This window comes from Salmo trutta, chromosome 4, assembly GCF_901001165.1.
Source record: "Salmo trutta chromosome 4, fSalTru1.1, whole genome shotgun sequence".
NCBI lineage: Eukaryota > Metazoa > Chordata > Actinopteri > Salmoniformes > Salmonidae > Salmo > Salmo trutta.
This window is the reverse complement of record NC_042960.1, coordinates 34,766,956-34,794,151: the sequence shown is the minus strand read 5'-3', so window position 1 is coordinate 34,794,151 and position 27,196 is coordinate 34,766,956. Positions and strand designations below refer to the sequence as shown.

General features: G+C 43.5%; 1 protein-coding gene across 2 annotated transcripts; it reads left to right on the top strand.

Moving 5' to 3' along the window:
• The first annotated feature begins 558 nt into the window (after positions 1–558).
• Positions 559–12,971, top strand: LOC115192281 (NAD-dependent protein deacylase sirtuin-5, mitochondrial). Of its 2 annotated transcripts, none has more exons than XM_029750597.1 (9): positions 559–659; positions 4,942–5,050; positions 6,667–6,800; positions 6,979–7,204; positions 9,946–10,033; positions 10,153–10,206; positions 11,303–11,426; positions 11,579–11,694; positions 11,963–12,971. In XM_029750597.1, the coding sequence occupies exons 2-9, from the start codon at positions 4,951–4,953 to the stop codon at positions 12,030–12,032; spliced, it is 912 nt and encodes a 303-aa protein (XP_029606457.1). In that variant the 5' UTR covers positions 559–659; positions 4,942–4,950; the 3' UTR covers positions 12,033–12,971. The 2 variants fall into 2 exon arrangements, with proteins under 2 accessions (XP_029606457.1, XP_029606456.1); XM_029750596.1 differs by lacking the exon at positions 559–659 and adding an exon at positions 1,077–1,136.
• Positions 12,972–27,196: the final 14,225 nt, after the last annotated feature.

Below are 27,196 nucleotides of genomic sequence, written 5' to 3'. Positions count from 1 at the left end.
GGAAGTGTCCGGTGCGATAGAGGCAGGTTGAAGTGTCCAGAGTCAGAGTAGCGCAGAAGGTGTCACATGCTGAGGCAGTGTAGAAAGTAGAGGAGGATGTGAGGATGTGTCAAGGGTGACGGATCCTGAGAGGATCCCATTGAGTAGTAGATTTGTGCCAGCTTCAGTAAGGTTGGCTTCTTAGCGTTCATAGCAATGGTCATCAACCGTACCGCAAAAATGTAACGTAAATCACAGAAAATAGATGTTCTGTTGGCAGCTGCAGAGAACTATTTGGCTATACAAGATTTGACTTCAGAAGAGTTACAGGGTGTGTCGAAGGGTGGTGTCCCGGTCCAGGAGTAGATGGGGTCAAAGTAGTGAGTGTAGGTGGCAGCTGCAGAGAAGTACCTGGGAGTACAAGATTGTACAGCTAAATAGTTAATGGGGTGGTGATTCTTATGAAATAGTGGTATATTGATGGTGCAATTCTTTTCGTTTAGAAACAGGAATAATGAAGATCATTAAACGTAGGTAGGCCATGACTGGCCTCACACTTCAGTACAGTAGGTGGCGGTGTATGCACCTGAAAGTAGGATGCGATCTGCCAACCCAATCCCAAAGGAGAAGAAGAGGAAGACTTAAAATTACACACCTCTTAGCTAAACAGCAGAAACAGGGTAAGGAAGGACTTAGAGAAATTCAACATGCAAAAATGTGTCTGATTAAATCTATCTTGAAGCTTATATTATTTAATCAGGGCATATTAATGTTGTATGTCAATGCTTCTTTGGACATGCGAAACAAGGAAATATACATGCTGATAGTCGTTTGAAGACTAACAACAAGTTTAGCTAACTAATGTTAGCTAGCAGCTAAGCTTGAGTTGCATTCCATAGATAGCTGGCTAGCTGTCGTATTTAGAGCGCAACTCAAGAGTACGATTTTTGCTTGCAAGTTGAATGAACAACAAATAGTCTCGAAAACCCGACCCTAAAAAACGAACGACTGACTTACGCCCTTAAATGCACAAGGGTCAAAGAAAATCAGATAGCGAGCTACAGTAACTTGCTATGAATATTTACCCTTTGACTAGCCAGAGAGGTCTGCGCATGTCAGCAACGTTTCCAAGTTGTTACAGCAAGCAAGATCTCCAGGTACAATAGCTAGTTGGTTAGGTGACAACTCAGTGTGGTGTTTGTTACAATAACCCCCTGCTCTCTTGATCTATGAGGTAGTAACGTGCCCAAAGTAGTTGTCCCTCTGTGGTAATTGAGTTCACTGTCATTTGCTGTGTCAACATCAATATGAGTTCTGTTGGCTGTAGGTTTCTGTTGAGACATTACTTGAATTTGTTTTGTGTGTCCGTCATATTCTTCAAGTTTAAAGTTGTATTAGTCATATGTACAGGATACACGTGGTATACACCGTCCAATGAAATGCTTACTTGCAAGTTCCTTCTCCACTTTGCAACAACAATAAGAAATAATAGAAGATAAGAATATGAACATCAAGTAAATGGTTCAGTAGAATATTTTAGCATAAGTATAATACAGGAAGGTACAATTTATACTCAAATATTTACATGTGTTTTGGGGAAGGGGGGATTTGGGGTCAATGTTTAAATGGTGCATTATTTAGCAATCATAAGAGTCTGGTAGCCGCAGTTGTGATGTGTGTGTAGCATGAATGTGTGGCTGTGTATGTATGTATGTGTGAGTGAGTGCATGTGTGCTAAGGTTTGGAGAATCTGAGCTGGTGGTTAGTCCAGTTCAAGTGTTCAGCAGTCTGATGGCTTGTAGAGAGAAACTGTCTCTGAGCCTGTTGGTGTCAGACCTCATGCTCTGATACGGTCTGCCTGACGGTAAGGGAGTGAGCAGCTGGGGTTTGTGGTGCCCTTGATGATGCTGCGGGTCTTCTTCAGGCACCATTACGAGTAGATGTCCTGGATAGGTGGGAGCATGGTCCTTGTGATGTTCTGGGCCGTCTTCACCACCCTATGGAGGGCATTGTGGTAGTGGACGGAGCAATTTCTGTATCAGGACGTGATGCAATCGGCCAGGATGCTCTCGATGGTGCAGCGGTAGTATTTGGAGAGGACCCGGGGTGGCATGCCGAATTTCTTCATCAGTGTTATGAAGTAGAGACGCTGTTGTGCCCTTTTGACGAGTGGTGGTGGTGTTGGTCGATGTCAAGTCCTCGGTGATGTGGATGGCGAGGAACTTTAAACTACTGACTCTCTCTACTGCAGTTCCGTTGATGTGGATCGGGGCATGTTACCTCCTTGGCTTCCTGAAGTCAACAATCAACTCCTTTGTTTTTCTGATGTTGAGGAAGAGGTGGTTGTCCTGGCACCACATGCCAGTTCACTTACCTCCTCCCTATAGGCAGATTTTTTTGTTGGTTATCAGGCATACAACCGTGGTGTCGTCAGCAAACTTGTTGGAGTTGGTGTCGTGCCACGCAGTCATGGGTTAACAGGGAGTACAGCAGAGGGCTGAGGACACACCCCTGTGGGGGCCCTGTGTTAAGAGTCAGTGTGGAGGAGGTTGTTATTGCCAATCCAGCCTGTGGTCTACCACAATAGGGTTGAATGCTGAACTGTAGTCAATGAATAGCATTCTCACATAGGTGTTCTTCTTGTCCAGATGGGATACGGTCGTGTGAATAGCGATGGAAATGGCGTCTTCATTGGATCTGTTGGAGCGGTAGGCAAATTGGAGTGGGTCCTGTGTACCTGGCGTGCTGACCTTAATGTGGGTCAAGACCAGTCTCTCCAAGCACTTAATGATGACAGTGGTGAGTGCGATGGGGCGATTAGTCATTTGGGCATGTCACCCTTGTTTTGCTTAGGCACTGGGACAATGGTTGTCTCCTTTAAGCAGGTGGGGACTACAGTCTGGGCATGTTTTAGATGTCCGAGAAGACGCCCGCCAGCTGGTCAGCAGCACACACTGAGGACGCGTCCAGAGATGCCGTCTGGGTCGGCAGTTCTGAGAGTTTTCCTCATGTCAGCATCGGCGAGCGAACACACCTGGTCATCTGGAGCAACGAGAGAAGCGAGCATAGAATGAGTTACGCGTGTCTTGGAGGGAGGCTTCTGTCGGCACCACACAGCTGGATTTGTCTTTGTAGTTCGTTATAGTCTGTAGTCCTTTCCACATGCGTCGTGAGTTTGAATTATCAAACATTTTACAGAGTTACAGTTCATATAAGGAAACCAGTCAATTGAAATAAATTCATTAGGCCCTAATCTATGGATTTTACATAATTGAGCAGGGGCACATCCATGGGTGGGCCTGAGAGGGCATAGGCCCACTTGGGAGCAAGGCCCAGCCGATTATTTATTTTCTTCCCACAAAATGGCTGTATTACAGACAGAAATACTCCACAGTTTCATCAGCTGTCCGGGTGTCTGTTCTTAGACGAGTCCGCAGGTGAAGAAGCCGGATGTGGAGGTCCTGGGCTGGCGTGGTTACAGGTGGTCTGTTCTTGTGAGGCCAGTTGGACGTTGTGCCAAATTCTCTAAAACGACATTGGAGGCGGCTTATGGTAGCAAAATCAACATTAAATTCTCTTTCAATAGCTCTGGTGGACATTCCTGCAGTCAACATGCCAATCACATGCTCCCTCAACTTGAGACATCTGTAGCGTTGTGTTGTATGACAAAGCTGGTTTTTTATTGCCCCTAGCACAAGGTGCACCTGTGTAATTATTATGCTGTTTTATCAGCTTCTTGATATGCCACGTGGATGGATTATCGTGGCAAAGGAGAAATGCTCACTAACAGGGATGTAAACAAATGTGTGCACAAAATTTGAGAGAAATACATTTTTTGTGTGTATGGAACATTTCTGGGATTTTTTATTTCAGCTCATGAAACATGGGACCAACACTTTACATGTTGTGTTTATATTTTTGTTCAGTATAATAGCGAAATCACATAGACGCTGTTAACTAAATGCTAACGAGCTAATTGCAAAGACAGGCAAATCCAGCTCAAAGTTATTCAAGCATAGCTAGTAGCTACCGAATGTCATTTTCGGTGAGTGTGGACATTTACAAGTGAAAGGGAATGAGAGAAATTGTGCAAATGAACAAAGTTGTGATGCATGCTTTTCTAAAGGAAGAGCAGAATGTGTACACGGAGCAGAGGGGAGAAGAACGGAAGAGAAAATAAAACGCTAGTAGAAAGCACAGGGAAGAAATGGCAGCTGTACGAACTCATCGGAGCTCTTTGACCTCTGGCAGAATTCTAAGATATCTGATGGCAAACATTTAGTAGTGAATTGCATACAAGTGCAACTTCATCGCCTCATGTGCGCCGCACAACAGAGACTATGGACTCTCCAGCTCCCGCCGTCTTCCGTTGTGCTATTTACAAACAAACGTGACTGGCTCAACTTTTCCGGGGAACTATGGTAAGCTTCATAATGTAAAATATTGTGACCGATGAAAAGCAGACTGCGTTCTTCATTATCTCCTAACGAATTGCACAAGTTGACTGCGGGTATTAACTTAAGTATCTACAAATATTCACATTTCCTTGAAAAACTTCAAAGAATAGTTTTGACATTATTGAAAAACCATCCTGTGGCTTTTTCAAAGTTACCCTGGAATACGGTATATAAGGTATACCACCCAAACCTATTAGCCATCAGGATACGAGGAAGAGGAGGCCATGTAGGCAGTCTTTTCAGCCTAGCTTGGAGTCCCCCTTTCCTTCCTCTTCTTCGTCACTGGCGTAGTATTCCCAATCTGGGATGCTGAGAGAAGTGTGTAGCTTCTGATTCATGATCCAGAAGTGTTTGTCGGTTGTAGGACATTATTGAACAAACATTGAGTAAACAAAGTAATAACAGGAAAAGAGTCATTTAAAAAAAAAGCTAAGTCGAGCAGGAACAGGTAAGACGCGCCGTCCTCAGGGCCGCCACCTTATCTTTTTCTTGTTCTTTTTCTTAGTTAACCCTGATGATTGTACGTCAGTTCAGCAGCAGAGGCGTCACCTCTCATCTGTGTGCCCGATTTAAGGAGACCCAGACAAGACAGGTCATGGCCAGACCCAGCTCAGGTAGGACTGTTAGTCTAGTACACACACTTGTTTTTCTATCCTTGTGGGAACCTAAAATTGATTTCCATAAAAAATCCTAATTTCTCTAACCCCTACACTTAAACTCTAATGCTAACCCTAAAGCTGAACCTCCTTAAGCCATTTTGCCACAACTTTGAAAGTATGCTTGGGATCATTGTCCATTTGGAAGACCCATTTGCGACCAAGCTTTAACTTCCTGTCTGATGTCTTGAGATGTTGCTTCAATATATCCACATAATTTTCCTACCTCATGATGCCATCTATTTTGTGAAGTGCACCAGTCCCTCCTGCAGCAAAGCACCCCCACAACATGATGCTGCCACCCCGTGCTTCACGGTTGGGATGGTGTTCTTCGGCTTGCAAGCCTCCCGCCTTTTTCTCCAAACATAACGATGGTCATTATGGCCAAACAGTTATATTTTTGTTTCATCAGACCAGAGGACATTTCTCCAAAAATTACAATCTTGTCCCCATGTGCAGTTGCAAACCGTAGTCTGGCTTTATGGTGATTTTGGAGCAGTGGCTTCCTCCTTGCTGAGCGACCTTTCAGGTTATGTCAATATAGGACTCGTTTTACTGTGGATATAGATAATTTTGTACCTGTTTCCTCCAGCATCTTCACAAGGTCCTTTGCTGTTGTTCTGGGATTGATTTGCACTTTTCGCACCAAAGTACGTTCATCTCTAGGAGACAGAACGTGTCTCCGTCCTGAGCGGTTTGACTGTTGCGTGGTCCCATGGTGTTTGTACAGATGAACGTGGTACCTTCAGGCGTTTGGAAATTGCTCCCAAGGATGAACCAGACTTGTGGAGCTCTACAATTTTTTTTGTTCTGAGGTCTTGGCTGATTTCTTTTGATTTCACCATGAAGGCACTGAGCTTGAAGGTAGGCCTTGAAATGCATCCACAGGTACACCTCCAATTGACTCAAATGATGTCAATTAGCCTACCAGAAGCTTCTAAAGCCATGACATTATTATCTGGAATTTTCCAAGCTGTTTAAAGGCACAGTCAACTTAGTGTATGTAAACTTCTGACCCACTGGAATTGTGATACAGTGAAATAATCTGTCTGTAAACAATTGTTGGAAAAAATACCTGTCATGCACAAAGTAGAGTTTTTTTTTTAAACGACTTGCCAAAACTATAGTTTGTTAACAAGAAATTTGTGGAGTGGTTGAAAAACGAGTTTTAAGACTCCAACCTAAGTGTATGTAAACTTCCGACTTCAACTGTAAGTATATTTAAGCACTTACAATTACTTTTTTTAATACTTTAGTAGATTTAAAACCAAATACTTTTACTCGAGTAGTATTTTACTGGGTGACTTTCACTTCCACTTGAGTCATTTTTTATTATTAAGCTATCTTTACTTTTACTCAAGTATGATAATTGGGTACTTTTTCCATAACTGGAGTTGTCTCCACGAGGGAGAATTTTCCTTATTTGACTATCATTGTGGGGACTTTTAGGAATTTCAGGTCCCCACAAGGATGTAAGAACAAGACCACACACACATGGTCTGCTGTTTTGTTGCTGTATTTGTATGTGTGTTACTTTTTTGTCTTAATATTTTTGTCTGTGTGTGTGTTTTCAGACCTAGCAGCGTTCCGAGAGGTGTTCTCGAAAGCCAAACACGTGGCCATCTTGACGGGAGCAGGGGTTAGTGCTGAGAGTGGGGTTCCAACCTTCAGAGGAGAAGGAGGCTTCTGGAGGAAATGGCAAGCCCAGGTAAACACCCCAAGGATGCATCCTAAATGGCACCCTATTCCCTTTATAGTGCACTGCTCTTCCCCTTTGTCTCCCTCCTCCTGTCCCGCCCCTCTCTCCTTGTTTCTCACCCCCCCCCCCCCTTTTCTCTATCACTCTGTTTTTCATCCTTACTTTGTCCCCCCCTCCCCCAAATCAGGACCTGGCCACCCCTGGTGCATTCAGTCAGAACCCATCCAGGGTATGGGAGTTCTACCACTACCGCAGGGAGGTGATGCTGACGAAGAGCCCCAACTCGGCTCATGTGGCCATAGCAGAGTGTGAGGCCAGGCTGCAGAAACAGGGGCGCCGCGTCACCGTCATCACACAGAACATCGATGAGCTACATCGCCGAGCCGGATCCACCAACATCTTGGAGATACACGGTACTGTAACCATGGCGATGCCACCCAGACTGACTTTCACTGTCCTGACTAGTTAGCTAGTAGATCCACGGTAATAATGCAATGTCACTTTCACTGTGCCTATGTCCCAAATGGCACCCTATCCCCTGTGTAGTGCACTACGCTTGACCGAAGCCCTACAGATGGTGTCATCTTCTAGTGGACTATAGGGAATAGGATGCCATTTGGGACGGAATCTGTGTCTGACTAGCGAATAGTGGTATTGGGGACTCATGTTGTTATTAAAGTGTAGATTTAAAGAAGATTGTTGAAGGTCAGTTTCACTCCAGTGTGTAATAGTCAATCCATCCTGGGTAGGCAGACTGGGCTGTAGATATACCATACAAGCTTTCAGAGAGTCGCCCTGTTCTTTCGACCAAGTGATTGGTCGAAATGTTTAAACATATTTTTCCATATATAGAGCCTCACCCTATATGTTTGAATAGAAGCAACTACATATGCACTGATCTTGTGTGATGCTTTAAGCACCCCTGTTTGATTAAATAATTAAGACGCACAAATAACTCAGAGCACAATGGTCACACTGTGTTAAAAAAAAAAATCTCGCTCTCCTCCCTACTGCAGTGAAAATGCACCACAGCACAACAAGTGTTTATTGCGCTCTCCATGCTGAAGCTGTAACATAATTACAGCCATTTCAGTTGTTTCTGACTGGAAAAAGTTATTTTAATTTGTTTAGGAAAAACAATTCCCTATTCCCTCAACCCTTGCTCTCTTATTGTAAAACATAAGCATCGCATGCATGTGACCAATAGAGCCTGACCTATAGCCTATCATAAACACATCAATAAATTGGTTATAACAAACTCCAAACACAGTGATGTCGACAGCAAAATGGATACGGAGGACGTGAAAAATAATCTCGAGAGACGGGCAAATGTTTTCTGGTTTCTCAGGAGGGAAAGTTGTAGTCAGATTCGTGGAAGATATTTGACTTAAAGTAGTTGAGGAATCTCCTGGAGATCAAGAAAAAGGAGGGTATAGGAGCAAGCACTGTGTGAGTATTGTGCGCTAAACAGTTGCTGTTAGATCACAATATTATTTTCTAACCATTTTGGAACAGTGTAAACAACACTGAATAAATTAGTGAAAGTATAGTGCTAAAGTCTGTTCTAACGGAGAAAAAAAATATCTATAAAGCCTTTAATACAACGGACTTAAAATGAGTTGCATGCATTTGTGAATTGCGGTTTATTTATTGTTTAGGCTAATTATTCAAAGCTCCCTTTTTATTTAATTTAAAAACTGAAATGCTTGATTGCATTTCAAATGTATGCTGTGCGATGGCATGAACGAATGAATGAATGATTGATACAGTAGCCTATATATGGAAATATAGACCTAAGTAAGTTACGGTATTAAGACTAAACAGGACTCTAAGGCCTACAGTTCGATGGTGGTTATACAAGGCTACTGTACAAAGACCACTAATGATAACATTACTTACATTACTTATTAAGGGCTGTCTCCTCGTCTCTGCTGCCGCCGCCGCATTGTTCTCCATCCCATTATGCTGGTTAATTTTGCTATTATGCACATAGCAACATAGGGAAAGGCTCCAATTCTACGGCGCACTGAAGATTGTTTCAGAACCGCGGACAGCAACCATGTCCAGCGCGGGAGAAAGCGCATTTGTTATAAAATAATTGATTTATTAATGTTTTACCATTATTTTTACATAATATAACCATATACAATTTCAGTATCACGTCTTGGAGTGATGGACTGTGCCATCCCCGTTGCCTCTGCAATGGATTAGTCCACTGAGACAGGCACGAATAAGACAGGTGTCTTGTGTACCATGAAGAAGAAAATAATTGCGACTAAAGAAATCTTGATCGACCAACAGCCTATCAAACAAACAATCGACCAGTCAACTAAATAGGGTCAGCGATATTTCAGACTTGAGTACGTGTTCTATAACGTTTGACTGGTAGTGTGTGTGTTTATATATATGTATATATGTATGTATGTATGTATGTATGTATGTGTGTATATATATATATGTGTGTGTGTGTGTGTGTGTGTGTGTGTGTGTGTGTGTACATACACACATTACCAGTCAAAAGTTTGGACACACGTATTCCTTCAACGGTTTTTCTTTTTTTACTATTTTCTGTATTGTAGAATAATAGTGACGACATCAACAATGAATAACACATGGAATTATGTAGTAACCAAAAAAAAGTGTTAAACAAATCAAAAAATATGTTTTATATTTGAGATTCTTCAAAGTAGACACCTTTTGCCTTGATGACAGCTCATAAAAAAGCTGATAATTGTGCATGTGACTTGATGTGAATAATGATGATGGGAGCCCAGTAATTGTTTCTTTGTGTTTCTAAAATCTCAATTGTTTCCAATTTCTATAATAGTGATCAAATGTCTATATCTATACTATATCTGAATATTTTTGCATATACTGTAGCTTATGTTTCCATAACTGATCAAATTTCTGTAGGATATAATTTTATGCCCATATGAACTAATATTTTAGGCCGTAGCCTGGTTTAATGAAAAGCGGCGAACAGACGCAGCATTGTTTCACATTCTTTAATAAGCTACATCTCGACGTATTGTACAAACCGCGTACGTCGTTTTGCTCGACAAAAAGCCATGGAAGCTCTCCTCTTTTGTCTTTGTGACCAGGCTATATGAGTTGTGGTCATGTTTTATTTCCTACTCTCTCTCTGTGACCACAGGCAGTTTGTTTAAAACCCGCTGTATGAGCTGTGGTCATGTTGGGGTTAACCACAAGAGCCCCATCTGTGCTGCCCTGGAGGGCAAAGGGTAAGTCAGTCAAATTCAGGTCAGCAATTCCTTGGGGTTGTTACATGGGTTGTTACATACATACTGTAACAGTATTTATTGCCATCTCTCTCTCGCTTGCTCTCTCTCTCTCTCTCTAGTGCTCCAGACCCCAACACCAATGATGCTCAGATCCCTCCTCATGACTTACCCAGGTGGGACCATGGCATTTTGAATTAGAATACTTAGTAATAATAACTTAATATGATATCGATGGATGGGACAAACTCAGTTACGTCTTGTTTATACAACGGTTGGGTCTAGTCCTGAATGCTGATTGGTTAAAACTGCATTCCAGCCGGTCTCTATTCCACCAGTTGCCACCGGCTAAATTTATACCTATTTACTGTGTTCCATCTGACTGCGCAATCCACTCTCTCATCAGCCCAGCCAGGCAATTTATAAACTTGGATCTCCACTATAAAAAGCATCTAGACATTCTCACATTTCTTTTAGACTAACATTTCATTTTCAACAGAGGAGATTTGTATTAACCTTGCTGTCTGTCTCTACGACATTTGCAACACTCTTTCAATATTCAAATTCGATCTTCTGCTGTCCCATAGTAATGAACGAGACGAGACAGACAGACAGGCAGCATTTGTTGGCCAGTCGAAATCATGAATCAGCTGGTATCATTTGTATGGATATATACAAACCAATGTCAATTGAATAAAGGTCAAACGAAATGCAGCTAATATGCAGTCTTTCCAGCTTCAGTTTGAAGTCATTGTGTTACTGTAGCTGTGTTGTTGGCTAGCTACGGTGTCCTGACAAGTGAGCACATTTAGAACGAACAACTGGGTCGCGTCCATAGATACTGAACGACCGGGTCGCGTCCATAGATACTGAACAAAAAGACTGAACGACAGGGTCGCATCTCTAGCAAACCTAGATTTGTGTTGGGATTATATATTGTAGAAGTATGAAGTATTATGAATAAATTAATCAAAATAACGTTTTTAATGGAAATATGTCAATCATTATTTGAGTATGTTGGTAACCCGTTGTATAAAAGTGATAATGCCCTCAAAGCTGGTGTATGGAGGATATATTGGCACTGTTTGCCACACTCGTGCCGATATATCCTCCAAACACAGGCTTCTCTGGCATTATCGCTTAATTAGAAATGTTAGGATTTCTTGACTTGAGTTTGTTCTTATCTTCACTTTTTAGATGGCAGTTGATCACAATCATGAATTGATGTAGGAAACACGTTTAAGTGGTCTAACTGTGTCTGTGCCTCACCAGGTGTGAGCAGGGTGGCTGTAGTGGTCTGCTCAGGCCTAATGTGGTCTGGTTCGGGGAGACTCTGGACTCGGACATCCTGACTCGCGTTGAAGAGGAACTAGACCTCTGTGACCTCTGCCTAGTGGTGAGTGCGGGTGTGTGTGTCTGTCCATTCTGTCTTTGTCATTTTAATGAGTGATATTTTTTTGAGACCCTGAAGAGATTTCTCTACAATGTAAAATAAATGGTTGATAATAATCACAAGATGCATATGTGCGTCTTCCTCATGTGTTTTAGGTAGGTACGTCCTCCATAGTGTACCCAGCAGCCATGTTTGCTCCCCAGGTGGCGGCTAGAGGAATACCTGTAGCTGAATTTAACATGGAGGAAACACCCGCCACCATGCGCTTCAGGTTATACACATACTGTAGTCCAGTTTCTCCTAGTCCTAGTCCCGGGGACCCAAAGCGGTGCTTTGTTTGCCTATCAATTACATACTTGAATCAACTAATCAATTCATCATCAAGCCTTGGCTCACTTGAATCAGGTGAGCCAAGGCTTGGGGGGAAAAAATATGCACCACTTTGGGACCCCAGGACCACGATTGGGAAACATTGCTGTCGCCTCATACTAATGATTCCCTATAACATCCTTTAACACCTGTGTCTCTGTGTGTTGCAGGTTCCACTTCCAGGGCCCCTGTGGGACCACCCTGCCCCCTGCACTGGCACGCCACAACAATGAGCCCTGACTTCCCCTGGCCGAGCCATAGTGCAGTCTACACAGACTAGACTCTAGTGCTGGATGGGTGTGCTCAGGGGTGTATTCATTAGGGCAAAACATTTAGCAACAGTTGGACAATTTAGCCTCTAATTGGACAATTTCAGGTTAGTCACTGTTCGTTTCAGCCATCTGCTTCTGTTTGGTTCCTAAAGAATACACCCCAGTTTTGTGAATGTAATGTATGCTATAGAAAACACACTGTGCTGACAATACCCCACACTCCCTAGGCTACCACTCTGGATTTGTGTTATTGCATGAAATGACAACCATGTTAAAGAAAATAAATCACAATTATGACATGTAGTCCGGTATCTCAAGCACAATGATTCCTTTTCCCTTTGCGTAGGCATCTTCATCCAATATCAATGCATTATATCATGGTGGTCGTTGCATGTCAGATGGTGGTATTTTTTATCATATGTATAGATTATATATAAAATGTGGATGGGTCATATCCGACCATTGTACATGCTTTTTAAATCGTGTGTGTGTGTGTGTGTGTGTGTGTGTGTGTGTGTGTGTGTGTGCTGGCAGTAGAGGGCAGTGTTTAGCTACATTTGTTATTGTCTTTGTCTACAGATTCACTCCTACCTGCTGCATCTTATTGCCTGTTCATCGTAAAAGAGAATGTGTTCTCAATAACCTACCTGATAATACATGAACTCTTATTTACTTCTGACTATTATATGATTGTTCATTGATGTGTCTGTGCCTTCAGGATGACTGGGTCAGGGTTGGAGTAGGGGTTATGACAGCAACTCACTCATTTCTAGTGATGCTGTGTGTCAGTCTGTGTGTGTTATTGCAGTGGATCATGTTTATGTTATCTAATTTTATTAGACTGTTTTAAGAATGAAAGGAAATTCATTGATGGAACAGAAATAACAAATACTGTTGCTCTTTTAAATCTGTGTCTTTCTGTGTTTTTTTGCCTGCATGGCATGTATGAGATTGTGTGTGTCAAGAGGTCACCATGTGAGTGGGTGTGTGTTCATGGAACTGTCAGAGGAAATGATGTACACTACCGTTCCAAAGTTTGAGGTCACTTAGAAATGCCCTTTTTTTGTCAATTTTAAAATATCATCAAATTGGTCAGAAATACAGGGTGGACATTGTTAATGTTGTAAATGACTATTGTAGCTGGAAACGGCAGAATTTCTTTTTATGACATATCTACATGGGCGTACAGAGGCCCATTATCAGCAACCATCACTCACATGTTCCAATGTTATGTTGTTTTAGCTAATCCAAGTGTATCACTGGCTAGTTGATCATTAGAAAACCCTTTTGCAATTATGTTAGCACAGCTGAAAACTGTCCTGATTAAAGAAGCAGTACAACTGGCCTTTTTTAGACTAGTTGAGTATCAGGAGCGTCAGTATTTGTGTGTTCGGTTACAGGCTCAAAATGGCCAGAAGCAAAGACCTTTCTTCTGTAACTCGTCAGCCTATTCTTGTTCTGAGAAATGAAGGCTATTCCATGCGAGAAATTGCCAAGAAACTGAAGATCTCATACAACGCTGTGTACTACTCCCTTCACAGAACAGTGCAAACGGGCTCTAACCAGAATAGAAAGAGGAGTGGGAGGCCCCGGTGCACAACTGTGCAAGAGGACAAGTACATTAGAGTGTCTAGTTTGAGAAACAGACACCTCACAAGTCCTGAACTGGCAACTTCATTAAATAGTACCCACAAAACACCGGTCTCAACGTCAACATGGAAGAGGTGACTCCGGGATGCTGGCCTTCTAGGCAGAGTTGCAAAGAAAAAGCCATATCTCAGACTGGCCAATAAAAAGAGAAGATTAAACAGAAGGACAGAAGAACTTTGCCTAGAAGGCCAGCATCCCGGAGTCTCAAATTTTGTGTGTTTTTTTTTTTTTTTTAAAGTGCAAGGCAGCTCTAACCAACATATCTCATCTCATTTATTGGATTCCAGGTTAGCTGACTCCAATTAGCTTTCTTTCCCCCCGTTTGGGTACCTCAGTGGGAGATTTGGGTAGGGTAGTGCTATTTGCTACCCAGAGCTATAGCCTTTCTTTTCCCCTGTTAGGCTGAGTGACGTGTTCCACTTTGGAGTACATTGGGCATGGTTATTTTGTTTGTTGTTTTTGTGTGGTGCCTAGTGTGATTGGTGTTTCTTTTGTTGTGGTCCGGTCTGGTGTGCTCAGCAGAGGGGAAGAGCAAGATTATTTTAGCAGTTACTTGTGACTATCGCGTGTAATGTAGACAAGTTAATTCACGTTCTTTCAGAGGAACTGTTCGAATTATGTACTAAAGAACAGCTTTTGAAGATCGCTGAACACTATAAGGTTGAAATAGTGATAAACGTCTAAAAACATTGTTAGGTTAATCTTGAAGGCCAATCTGATGGAGAGTGGTATACTCGACGTTACCACTAGGGCAGCCTCTGACTCGCCGTCTCCCTGTTTCGTTACAATGGCCACTCCGCGTGTTAGCCGTAGTAGTCTTCCTTTTGAACAGCAGAAAGATCTGCTTCTGTTACAGCTAAAGCATGAACAAGCTAAACTGGAGCATGATTGTGTTAAGTAACGACACAGTGCCAGTGAAGATCCTGACGGACACAGGTGCCTCTGAGTCGTTTGTGTTAGAGTCTGTGTTACCTTTCTCTGCTGAGACTGATTCAGGGTATAACTTGGCTGGTGAGCGTGTGGCCTGTCGTGTCTCCATCTCTGGTGGTTTCCGCTAAGCCGTCATTTGTAGGGATTCCCGTTGAGAGCGAGCAGAGTTTCCCAGAGGTGTTCTTTGCGTGCACGGTGACGCGGTCCATGAGTCGTGGCGACCTGGTCACTGCGCCAGCTAACCATGTTACAAAGAAATCTGTCACTACTTTCTCTGTTATCCCGTTATCTGTGCCCCGCTCTGATCTAATCAAGGAACAATGGGGTGACTCATTAGAAGAGTTGTGTGACAAAATTGTGCCTGTGGAACACTTGGGAGATGTCACCCATGGCTATTTTCTCCAGGATGATGTCCTGATGAGAAAGAGGGTACCTCATAGTTGTTTTGTGGGGGAGGCTATTAGACAGGTTGTTGTACCAGTTAAGTTTCGTGAGTTGGTGTTAAACTTCCCATGACAATGTTGCTGGACATCTGTGCGTGAGGAAAACCTACAATCGCATACGGAGACATTTCTTTTTGCCTAGGTTAAAGAGGGATGTTTCTGCGTTCATCAAAACCTGTCAATTAACGAGTAAACCTAATCAAGCTATTAATCTGGTACCGCTGGTTCCTATTCCCGTACTCAGCCAACCTTTTGAGTATCTCATTATTGAGTGTTGGCCCTCGGCCTCACTCTAAGAATGGTCAGGTTCCAGCACCAGCTCGATATTAAACACAATTTGGCTAGCGCAAAATCACGGACAGAGTCAAGGAGCGCTGGAACATTTCATCAAACACAAATCTTTGTTGAGAGCTTATTGTACGGAGATAAGGATTGGGAGGAGGGGTTGCCATGGTTGCTGTTAGCTGCCAGGGATGTTTCACAGGAGAGCACAGGTTTCAGTCCAAATGACCTAGTGTTCCGACATAGTGTGCGTGTGCTTCTAGCGGTGCTCCAGGATGACTGGAAGTCTCCCGAGCCACCTCAGTCCCTGTTATCTTATGTGTTTGAATTCCGGCGAAGCCTGTACGCCGTTGGTGAGATGGCTAAAGAGAAGCTATCATCTTCCCAGGGGAGGATGAAGGGAATATTTGATCAGCGAGCTGAGCCTCGTCACTTTAGTCCCGGTGACCAGATTCTTGCTCTGCTGCCAATTGTCGGTTCTCCTTTTCAAACCAAGTTTCAATGTCCATATACGGTTGTGCGCTGAGCAAAACTATCTAGTTGCCACTCCGGAACTCAGGAAAGCGCACCAACTGTGCCACGTAAATCTGCTAAAACCCTATTACGCACATCCCTCGGGGGCCAAAGAGTGGGAGTCCGCAGAGGATGGTAAACCTGTTCTTTTGGCCGGTATTGTTACATCGCTGGGTTCTTGTCATGCTATGTCTGTGCATGGTGAGGAGGATATCCCTGGTCCCGATGATTGCGTACTGCAGGGTAGATTTAAAGATTCTGACACTGGATGTTTTGGATAGCCATCTCGCTCATCTTAAATAAGCATGCCCCATTCAAGAAATTTAGAACCAGGAACAGATATAGCCCTTGGTTCTCTCCAGACCTGACTGCCCTTAACCAACACAAAAACATCCTGTGGCGTTCTGCATTAGCATCGAACAGCCAACGTGATATGCAACTTTTCAGGGAAGTTAAAAACCAATATACACAGGCAGTTAGAAAAGCCAAGGCTAGCTTTTTCAAGCAGACATTTTCTTCCTGCAACACGAACTCAAAAAAGTTCTGGGACACTGTTAAAGTCCATGGAGAATAAGAGCACCTCCTCCCAACTGCCCACTGCACTGAGGATAGGAAACTCTATCACCACCGATAAATCCACTATAATTGAGAATTTCAATAAGCATTTTTCTACGGCTGGCCATACTTTCCACCTGGCTACCCCTACCCCGGTCAACAGCACTGCACCCCCTACAGCAACTCGCCCAAGCCTTCCCCATTTCTCCTTCTCCCAAATCCAGTCAGCTGATGTTCTGAAAGAGCTGCAAAATCTGGACCCCTACAAATCAGCCGGGCTAGACAATCTGGACCCTTTCTTTCTAAAATTATCTGCAGAAATTGTTGCAACCCCTATTACTAGCCTGTTCAACCTCTCTTTCGTGTCATCTGAGATTCCCAAAGATTGGAAAGCAGCTGCGGTCATCCCCCTCTTTAAAGGGGGGGACACTCTTGACCCAAACTGCTACAGACCTATATCTATCCTACCCTGCCTTTCTAAGGTCTTCGAAAGCCAAGTTAACAAACAGATTACCGACCATTTCAAATCCCACCGTACCTTCTCCGCTATGCAATCTGGTTTCAGAGCTGGTCATGGGTGCACCTCAGCCACGCTCAAGGTCCTAAACGATATCTTAACCGCCATCGATAAGAAACAATACTGTTCAGCCGTATTCATTGACCTGGCCAAGGCTTTCGACTCCGTCAATCACCACATCCTCATCGGCAGACTCAACAGCCTTGGTTTCTCAAATGATTGCCTCACCTGGTTCACCAACTACTTCTCTGATAGAGTTCAGTGTGTCAAATCGGCGGGCCTGTTGTCTGGGCCTCTGGCAGTCTCTATGGGGTGCCACAGGGTTCAATTCTTGGGCCGACTCTGTATACATCAATGATGTCGCTCTTGCTGCTGGTGATTCTCTGATCCACCTCTACGCAGACGACACCATTCTGTATACCTCTGGCCCTTCTTTGGACACTGTTAACAACCCTCCAGATGAGTTTCAATGATCGCCCGTCCAGTATCACTACTCTGGACGGTTCTGACTTAGAATATGTGGACAATTACAAATACCTAGTTGTCTGGCTAGACTGTAAACTCTCCTTCCAGACTCACATCAAACATCTCCAATCCAAAGTTAAATCTAGAATTGGCTTCCTATTTCTCAACAAAGCATCCTTCACTCATGCTGCAAACATAAAACTGACCATCGTAAAACTGACCATCCTACCGATCCTCGACTTCGGCGATGTCATTTACAAAATATCCTCCAATACCCTACTCAATAAATTGGATGCAGTCTATCACAGTGCCATCCGTTTTGTCACCAAAGCCCCATATACTACCCACCACTGCGGCCTGTACGCTCTCGTTGACTGGCCCTCGCTTCATACTCGTCGCCAAACCCACTGGCTCCAGGTCATCTACAAGACCCTGCTAGGTAAAGTCCCCCCTTATCTCAGCTCGCTGGTCACCATAGCAGCACCCACCCATAGCACGCGCTCCAGCAGGTATATTTCACTGGTCACCCCCAAAGCCAATTCCACCTTTGGCCGCCTCTCCTTCCAGTTCTCTGCTGCCAATGACGGGAACGAACTACAAAAATCTCTGAAACTGGAAACACTTATCTCCCTCTCTAGCTTTAAGCACCATCTGTCAGAGCAGCTCACAGATTACTGCACCTGTACATAGCCCATCTATAATTAGCCCAAACAACTACCTTGTCCCCTACTGTATTTATTTATTTATTTTGCTCCTTTGCACCCCAGTATTTCTACTTTGCACATTCATCCACTGCAAATCTACCATTCCAGTGTTTTACTTGCTATATTGTATTTACTTCGCCACCATGGCCTATTTATTGCCTTTACCTCACTTATCTCACCTCATTTGCTCACATTGTACATAGACTTATTTTTCTACTGTATTATTGACTATGTTTGTTTTACTCCATGTGTAACTCTGTGTTTTTGTATGTGTCGAACTGCTTTGCTTTGTCTTGGCCAGGTCGCAGTTGTAAATGAGAACTTGTTCTTAACTTGCCTACCTGGTGAAATAAAGGTGAAATAAGTAAATAAACCTGCTGATAGGCGAGACGAGTTGGTTGGTCTGATTCTGAGTTTTCCCGTTTTGATTTCTGATACACCTACCAACTTTATAGAACACAATATTGACTTTGGGGATGCTGACCCCCATCCGTCAGCAGTTCTATAGAGTTTCTTCAGAGAAATGGCGTTGTCTGGATGCTGAGATCAGGTACATGCTGGATAGTGATAGTTTCTCTTTCTCCATCTGGGCTTCTCCCTATATCTTGGTCAGTAAACCGGATGGGACAAACAGATTTTGTAAGGTAAACCGTTTCACTAAGCCAGAGCATCCTGACGGGTTGCATAACTGCCTGGTATGGTAACTGCTCGGCTTCTGACCGCAAGGTACTACAGAGGGTAGTGAGTACGGCCCAGTACATCACCGGGGCCAAGCTTCCTGCCATCCAGGACCTCTATACCAGGTGGTGTCAGAGGAAGGCCTTAAAAAATGTCAGATTCCAGCCACCCTAGTCATTGACTGTTCTCTCTGCTACTGCACGGCAAGCGGTACCAGATGGTCAAGTCTAGGTCCAAGAGGCTTCTAAACAGCGTCTACCTCAAGTGGCATTCAGTTCAATCTTGGTTTCATCAGACCAGAGAATCTTGTTTCTCATGGTCTGAGAGTCTTTAGGTGTCTTTTGGCCAACTCCAAGCGGGCTCTCATGTGCCTTTTACTGAGGAGTGGCTTTCATCTGGCCACTCTATCATAAATGCCTAATAGGTGGAGTGCTGCAGAGATGGTTGTCCTTCTGGAAAGTTCTCCCATCTCCACAGAGGAACTCTAGAGCTCTGTCAGAGTGACCATCGGGTTCTTGGTCACTCCCTGACCAAAGCCCTTCTCCCCTGATTGCTCAGTTTGGTCAGGTGGCCAGCTCTTGGAAGAGTCTTGGTGGTGCCAAACTTCTTCTATTTAAGAATGGTGGAGGCCACTGTGTTCTTAGGGACCTTCAATGCTGCAGACATGTTTTGGTACCCTTCCCCAGATCTGTGCCACGACACAATCCTGTCTCGGAGCTCTACGGACAATTTCTTCGACCTCATGGCTTGGTTTTTGCTCTGACATGCATTGTCAACTGTGGGACCTTACATAGACAGGTGTGTCATGTCCAGTCAATTGAATTTACCACAGGTGGAATCCAATCAAGTTTTAGAAACATGGCCCTGTCCGGGGGTATCGGGGCCACAGTGTCTCCCGACCGCTCCTGTCAGGGGGCTAGGGTCAGTCTGTTATATCTGGAGTATTTCTCCTGTCTTATCCGGTGTCCTGTGTGAATTTAAGTAAGCTCCCTCTAATTCTCTCTCTTTTTTCTCCTTCTCGCTCTCCTCTCTCTCTTCTCTATGAGGACCTCAGCCCTAGGGCCATGCCTCAGGACTACCTGGCCTGCTGGTCATCTATGAACGTTTGAACATCTTGGCCATGTTCTGTTATAATCTCCACCTGGCACAACCAGAAGAGGACTGGCCACCCCTCAGAGCCTGGTTCCTCTCTAGGTTTCTTCCTAGGTTCCGGCCTTTCTAGGGAGTTTTTTTCTAGCCACCATGCTTCTAAATCTGCATTGCTTGCTGTTTGCGGTTTTAGGCTGGGTTTCTGTACAGCACTTTGTGACATCGGCTGATGTAAAAGGGCTTTATAAATACATTTGATTGAAATTTGATTGATGAGCAGTGGAAACAGGATGCACCTGAGCTCAGTTTCGAATCTCATAGCAAAAGGTCTGAATACTTATGTAAGAAAGGTTTCTGTTTTTTTTTTTATACATTTGCAAACATTTCTAAAACAGTTTTCGCTTTGTCATTATGGGGTATATAGATACCTTGCGCTACACAAATTCGACAGTCACCCCCCCCAAAAAAGATATAGATGTACTATTGTAAAGTGGTTGTTCCACTGGATATCATAAGGTGAATGCACCAATTTGTAAGTCGCTCTGGATAAGAGCGTCTGCTAAATGACTTAAATGTAAATCTATACTTTTGCTCGAGTATGACAATTGGGTACTTTTTCCACCACTGGCGATTGGAGTGTAGGCTGTTTTGCGCGTGTACAGTTAGGCCCTAAAGCGGCTTAGCACTAATGCCAGATAGCCTAAAAAAAATTGAAGAAAAACCTCAATGTAGCATAAATGGCACAATAATTATGGATTTTTTTAATGTATTGTTTTCTCTTTATTCAACCCGTACGCCACCTCCCCTGCCCGCCACTCTGCCTCCATCACCTGCTCATTAGAGAGAGGATGATGGTCCGATGATCTCCCATGACTTGCTGTTCCAAAAATAACAAAGCCTGTTAAGCGGCGATTTACACCAATCTGAGCAGCATTGCCTGGGCCTGTCAGAGAGAGGGAGGGTCAGAGAGAGGGGAGATAGTGAGAGAGAGAGAGGAGAGGTCATGAGCAGATGAGCTCCTGCATTTTTCAGCAAGTTCTTAAAAAAAGATAGATTTAGAGTTAGATAAACTTGGATTTTTTGTCAGGGACATATACAGGATGCTACCCTCTACAACATAACCTTCACTCGAAATCAAAACTCAAAACCTACAACCTGATTTTGGACGGAATTATGGAATCACCTGGAAGTCTTACAAATACTGAAGATTATGTTTCCAAAGCTATACAGCAAATTCTCTGGAAAACAACAGAAACCTGAAAACACCATCCAACCTGGAACTGAGTGAGTAATGTTTAGTCTGAAGCTATATTTTATTTCCAAAAGCCAAGAAGAAAAATACATTACATTACTTTATAAGGACTGAATGCTAAGTTAAGGATACCAAGCTTGATACAACTTCAATTACCACTGACGTGTCAAGTGAGAGGTGTCAAAGCCCTTTAGCCCAACAATGGCAGGAGAGTCGCACAGTCTACCCCAACCAAATGAGAGGCCTTAGAAGCTGCCTCCAACTGTTCAGAGGTAATTAAAATACAGTACCCTGTGCATGTCAAGAATGATAAGACACTAAAAGAGCACAAAATTAAGCTCCTTATGGAAAATCAAGAGACACTTTTTGCTGACTATTGTAAAAATGGGAACATCAGCAACCTCATCTTCCACACAGACCATCCACTGCAATGGCACAGTGCTATATTAGCACACTACCCCTCTGTTAAGTGGGGGGGGGGGGGTAGTGGAGGGGTGGAAACTCAGGATACTAGACAACAAGGACTCTGAGTCAGCTAATATAAATCTCTATAAGTCTGGAACAGTATTGGTACAGGAAAACCCCAAAATGTTTCAGCTGGACTTTCACCTAATCAAAGAATTAGCTCAGCAGGAGAAGCTCTCCCTTGAGAAAGATACCCCCACCCCGAGCGGGTCAGACCAGACCTCTTCATTATATAACCCCACAGTCGAGCAACCCTAAGCGGAAAGTCAACCTCACAGCACAGAGTACAACTCTCTCATTGAAATTAAGGACACATTCACCCAGCTGGAGGTAAGGCAGGTGGAGCTAGAATAGCAGGTGATCACCCTCCAGTCAGCACAGACCCAGAAAACAGTCCAGCACGACAACACCCCCTTAACCAGACCCGGAGAGCTGGAGGTGGAGAGTGACATATCTGCACTCTGGACTGTCGTGACACAACTTCAACAGGAGGAAAAGCAGGAGCAGGAGAAGAACAGAGCATTAGAGGAGAGGATCAGACTGCTGGAGGAGAGGGTGAGGGGGATGGCGTGTGACAGAGAACAACCCACTAGAGAGGTGGCCACCCCCGCAGAGAATACAGCAGAACAGCCCACCTCAGCTCCCGACAAAAGTGTCGACACCACAGCAGAACAGTCCACCCCAGACCCTGACCACTTCGACATCACAGTGGAACAGACAAATGAAGAACCCCAAGCCCAGGGTATCTCACCCCCTATGAGCACCCCCCTGTCAGCCACCCTGATAGCCCTCCTGACAACCGCCCCTCACCCACTGAGGACATACTCAAGACACAGATTGTACTCCTTATGGACTCAAACGGGAAATATATACAAGAAAAAAAACTTTTTCCCAATAACAGTGTGTCTAAACTCTGGGGTCCAAACACCCAGCGCTCCCTAGACCATCTGTTTGAGGACCAACTAGGTTCACCTAACCACATAATAATACGCACAGGCACAAATGACCTGAGAACACAGCAGGAAAGGGTGGCCACAGCACTCAAGGGAGTGATTTGAAAAATCTTCAAATCAAATGAAATCAAATGTTATTGGTCACTTACACATGGTTAGCAGATGTTAATGCGAGTGTAGCGAAATGCTTGTGCTTCTAGTTCCGACCGTGCAGTAATATCTAACAAGTAATCTAACAATTTTACAACAACTCCCTTATACACACAAGTGTAAAGGAATGAATAAGAATATGTACATATAAAAATATGAATGAGCGATGGTCATGCGGCATAGGCAAGATGCAGTAGATGGTATAGAGTACAGTATATACATATGAGATGAGTAATGTAGGGTATGTAAACATTATATAAAGTGGCATTGTTTAAAGTGAATAGTGATACATTTATAACATCCCATTTTTAATTATTAAAGTGGCTAGAGATTTGAGTCAGTATGTTGGCAGCAGCCACTCAATGTTAGTGATGGCTGTTTAACAGTCTGATGGCTTTGAGATAGAAGCTGTTTTTCAGTCTCTCGGTCCCAGCTTTGATGCACCTGTACTGACCTCGCCTTCTGGATGATAGCGGGGTGAACAGGCAGTGGCTCGGGTGGTTGTTGTCCTTGATGATCTTTTTGGCCTTCCTGTGACATCGGGTGGTGTAGGTGTCCTGGAGGGCAGGTAGTTTTCCCCTGGTGATGCGTTGTGCAGACCTCACTACCCTCTGGAGAGCCTTACGGTTGTGGGCGGAGCAGTTGCCGTACCAGTCGGTGATACAGCCCGACAGGATGCTCTCGATTGTGCATCTGTAAAACTGTTTTCGGTGACAAGACAAATTTCTTCAGCCTCCTGAGCATGAAGAGGCGCTATTGCGCCTTCTTCACCACGCTGTCTGTGTGGGTGGACCATTTCAGTCTTGTGTACGCCAAGGAACTTAAAACTTTCCACCTTCTCCACTACTGTCCCGTCGATGTGGATATGGGGGTGCTCCCTCTGCTGTTTCCTGAAGTCCACGATCATCCCCTTGTTTTGTTGTCGTTGAGTGTGAGGTAATTTTCCTGACACCACACTCCAAGGGCCCTCACCTCCTCCCTGTAGGCCATCTCGTCATTGTTGGTAATCAAACCTACCACTGTTGTGTCGTCTGCAAACTTGATGATTGAGTTGGAGGCATGCTTCTTCTACTTTCCCCAATGCACAAGTGGTTATATCCACCCTGCTTCCACGAAAAGACTTCCACCCTGCTACCATACAGTGGGTAAACGCAAGTATTTCCCGTGACCATGCCTCAAAACCAAATGTTTACCTGGCCCACCACTCCACCCTGGACTTGAACAGCCGTTATAACCAGGTCCACCTATACAAGGCAGCAGTGTCCACCTTCGCCCGGTCCCTAAAGAACATCGCTCTCAAACACAGCCCCAACACTTCACACAGGAGCAACAGATCAATAGACACCCCACTCAGACCAGCGAGACACTCTCCCAGACCTGCGGGACACCCCCCCGGGCCTACACGTAGAGGACCCACGCCGAGAGGACCTACAGTACATCCAGACCACAACACCACCAGACACATCCACACCCCCATCCAATCAACACCCCCACCCGCCCAAGTCAACCATGCCCACACCCTTTAGGCCCCCCCAGATCAGACCTATGCCCCTCCTGGCCACCCCATGCCCCCCACCCCCGCAAAGGGAGCCTCAACATGGAAGTCACACATACGCCCAGGCACACAGCTGATTAAAGGAACAGTCAGCTTAGTGTATGTAAACTTCTGACCCACTAGAATTGTGATACAGTGAATTATGAGTGAAATAATCTGTCTGTAAACAATTGTTGTAAAAATTACTTGTGTCATGCACAAAGTAGATGTCCTAACCGACTTGCCAAAACTATAGTTTGTTAACAAGAAATGTGTGGAGTGGTTGAAAAATGAGTTGTAATGACTCCAACCTAAGTGTATGTAAACTTCCGACTTCAACTGTAAAGTATGTAAACTTCTGACCCACTGGGAATGTGATGAAAGAAATAAAAGCTGAAATAAATCATTCTCTCTACTATTATTCTGACATTTCACATTCTTAAAATAAAGTGGTGATCCTAACTGACCTATGACAGGGAATTTTTACTAAGATTAAATGTCAGGAATTGTGAAAAACTGAGTTTAAATGTATTTGGCTAAGGTGTATGTAAACTTCTGACTTCAACTGTATATTGTGAAATACATTTTCATTAATGCTATTGAAATTGTGAAAGTATTCCAATGCCTCAAGATCAATTTATCTTTTTATGAAATTGAGCACATTGTTAGATATTAAGTCCATTGAATACGACCATAATTAAAACTGTACTGCCTACAGACTTTATTTGATGTCAGTCTTCATTGTTGACTACCTGTGCTGGAGGTCATCATTTTATTTATCTTACTTGAGTAGTTTCTTAAAACTAGTATGGGCTATGCGTCCCACCCGCGGTACAGCCAGTGAAATAGTAGGGCGGCAAATTCAAAACAACAAAAATCTCATAATTCAAATTTCTCAAACATACAACTATTATACACCATTTTAAAGATAGGATTCTCCTTAAAACCTCTTACATCTAGACGTTCCGCTAGCGGAACACCTGCTCCAATATCCAATGATAGGCGTGGCGCGAATTACAAATTCCTCAAAAATCCAAAAACTTCAATTTTTCAAACATATGACTATTTTACACCATTTTAAAGACAAGACTCTCCTTTATCTAACCACACTGTCCAATTTCAAAAAGGCTTTACAGCGAAAGCAAAACATTAGATTATGTCAGCAGAGTACCCAGCCAGAAATAATCAGACACCCATTTTTCAAGCTAGCATATAATGTCACAAAAACCAAAACCACAGCTAAATGCAGCACTAACCTTTGATGATCTTCATCAGATGACACACTTAGGACATTATGTTATACAATACATGCATGTTTTGTTCAATCAAGTTCATATTTATATCAAAAACCAGCTTTTAACATTAGCATGTGACGTTCAGAACTAGCATTCCCACCGAACACTTCCGGTGAATTTACTAAATTACTCACGATAAACGTTCACAAAAAACATAACAATTATTTAAAGAATTATAGATACAGAACTCCTCTATGCACTCGCTATGTCCGATTTTAAAATAGCTTTTCAGTGAAAGCACATTTTGCAATATTCTAAGTAGATAGCCCGGCATCACAGGGCTAGCCATTTAGACACCCACCAAGTTTAGCCCTCACCAAAGTCAGATTTACTATAAGAAAAATGTTATTACCTTTGCTGTTCTTCGTCAGAATGCACTCCCAGGACTTCTACTTCAATAACAAATGTTGGTTTGGTTCAAAATAATCCATAGTTATATCCAAATAGCGGCGTTTTGTTCGTGCGTTCAAGACACTATCCAAGGGTGACGAAGGGTTACGCGCCCAACGCATTTCGTGACAAAACAATTCTAAACATTCCATTAACGTACTTCGAAGCATGTCAACCGCTGTTTAAAATCAATTTTTATGCCATTTTTCTCGTAAAAAAGCGATAATATTCCAACCGGGAATCTGTGTTTTAGTACAAAGAGAGAGAAAATAAAAACATGGGGTCGCCTCGTGCACGCGCCTCAGTCTCATTGTCCTCTGATAGACCACTTACCAAAGGCGCTAATGTTTTTCAGCCAGGGGCTGCCTCGACATCATTCAGCTTTTTCCCGGGTTCTGAGAGCCTATGGGAGCCGTAGGAAGTGTCACGTTACAGCAAAGATCCTACGTTTTCAATAAAAAGAGTCAAGAAGCCCAAGGAATGGTCAGAGAGGGCACTTCCTGTACAGAATTTTCTCAGGTTTTTGCCTGCCATATGAGTTCTGTTATACTCACAGACACCATTCAAACAGTTTTAGAAACTTTAGGGTGTTTTCTATCCAAAGCCAATAATTATATGCATATTCTAGTTTCTGGGCAGTAGTAATAACCAGATTAAATCGGGTACGTTTTTTATCCGGCCGTGTAAATACTGCCCCCTAGCCCTAACAGGTTTTAATTTGGGCACGTCATTCATCCGAATTTCCGAATACTGCCCCCTGTCACTAAAAAGTTAAGAGGGCTACCATTACTTGAGTAAATTACAATCGAAGAAAGAGCACTTTTAGGGATAGGCGTCCCGTCAATGGGACAGCTGTAAATCATGCAGCACCTTGTGTCACGATCGCAGATTTTAGAGAAACAACAAATGTCGGTACATATAAGTGTCTTATATCGGCTGAAAGCTTAAATTCTTGTTACTATAACTGCACTGTCCAATTTACAGTAACTATTACTGCGAAAAAATGCCATGCTATTGTTTGAGGAGAGCTCCTAACAGCAAAACACTTTTTTCACCGCAATAGGTTTGATAAATTCACCTCTGAAGGTGAAATGTGTACTTACATTCTGAAATGTTGCTCTGATTTATCATCCAAAGGGCCCCAGAGATAACATAAAGTGTCGTTTTGTTAGATAAAATCCTTTTTCATGTCCTGGAAAGGTCCATATAGCATGCACGATCGATTTTGTATTTCCACTCGTTCAATTTGCAAAGAAAGGAATCTGTG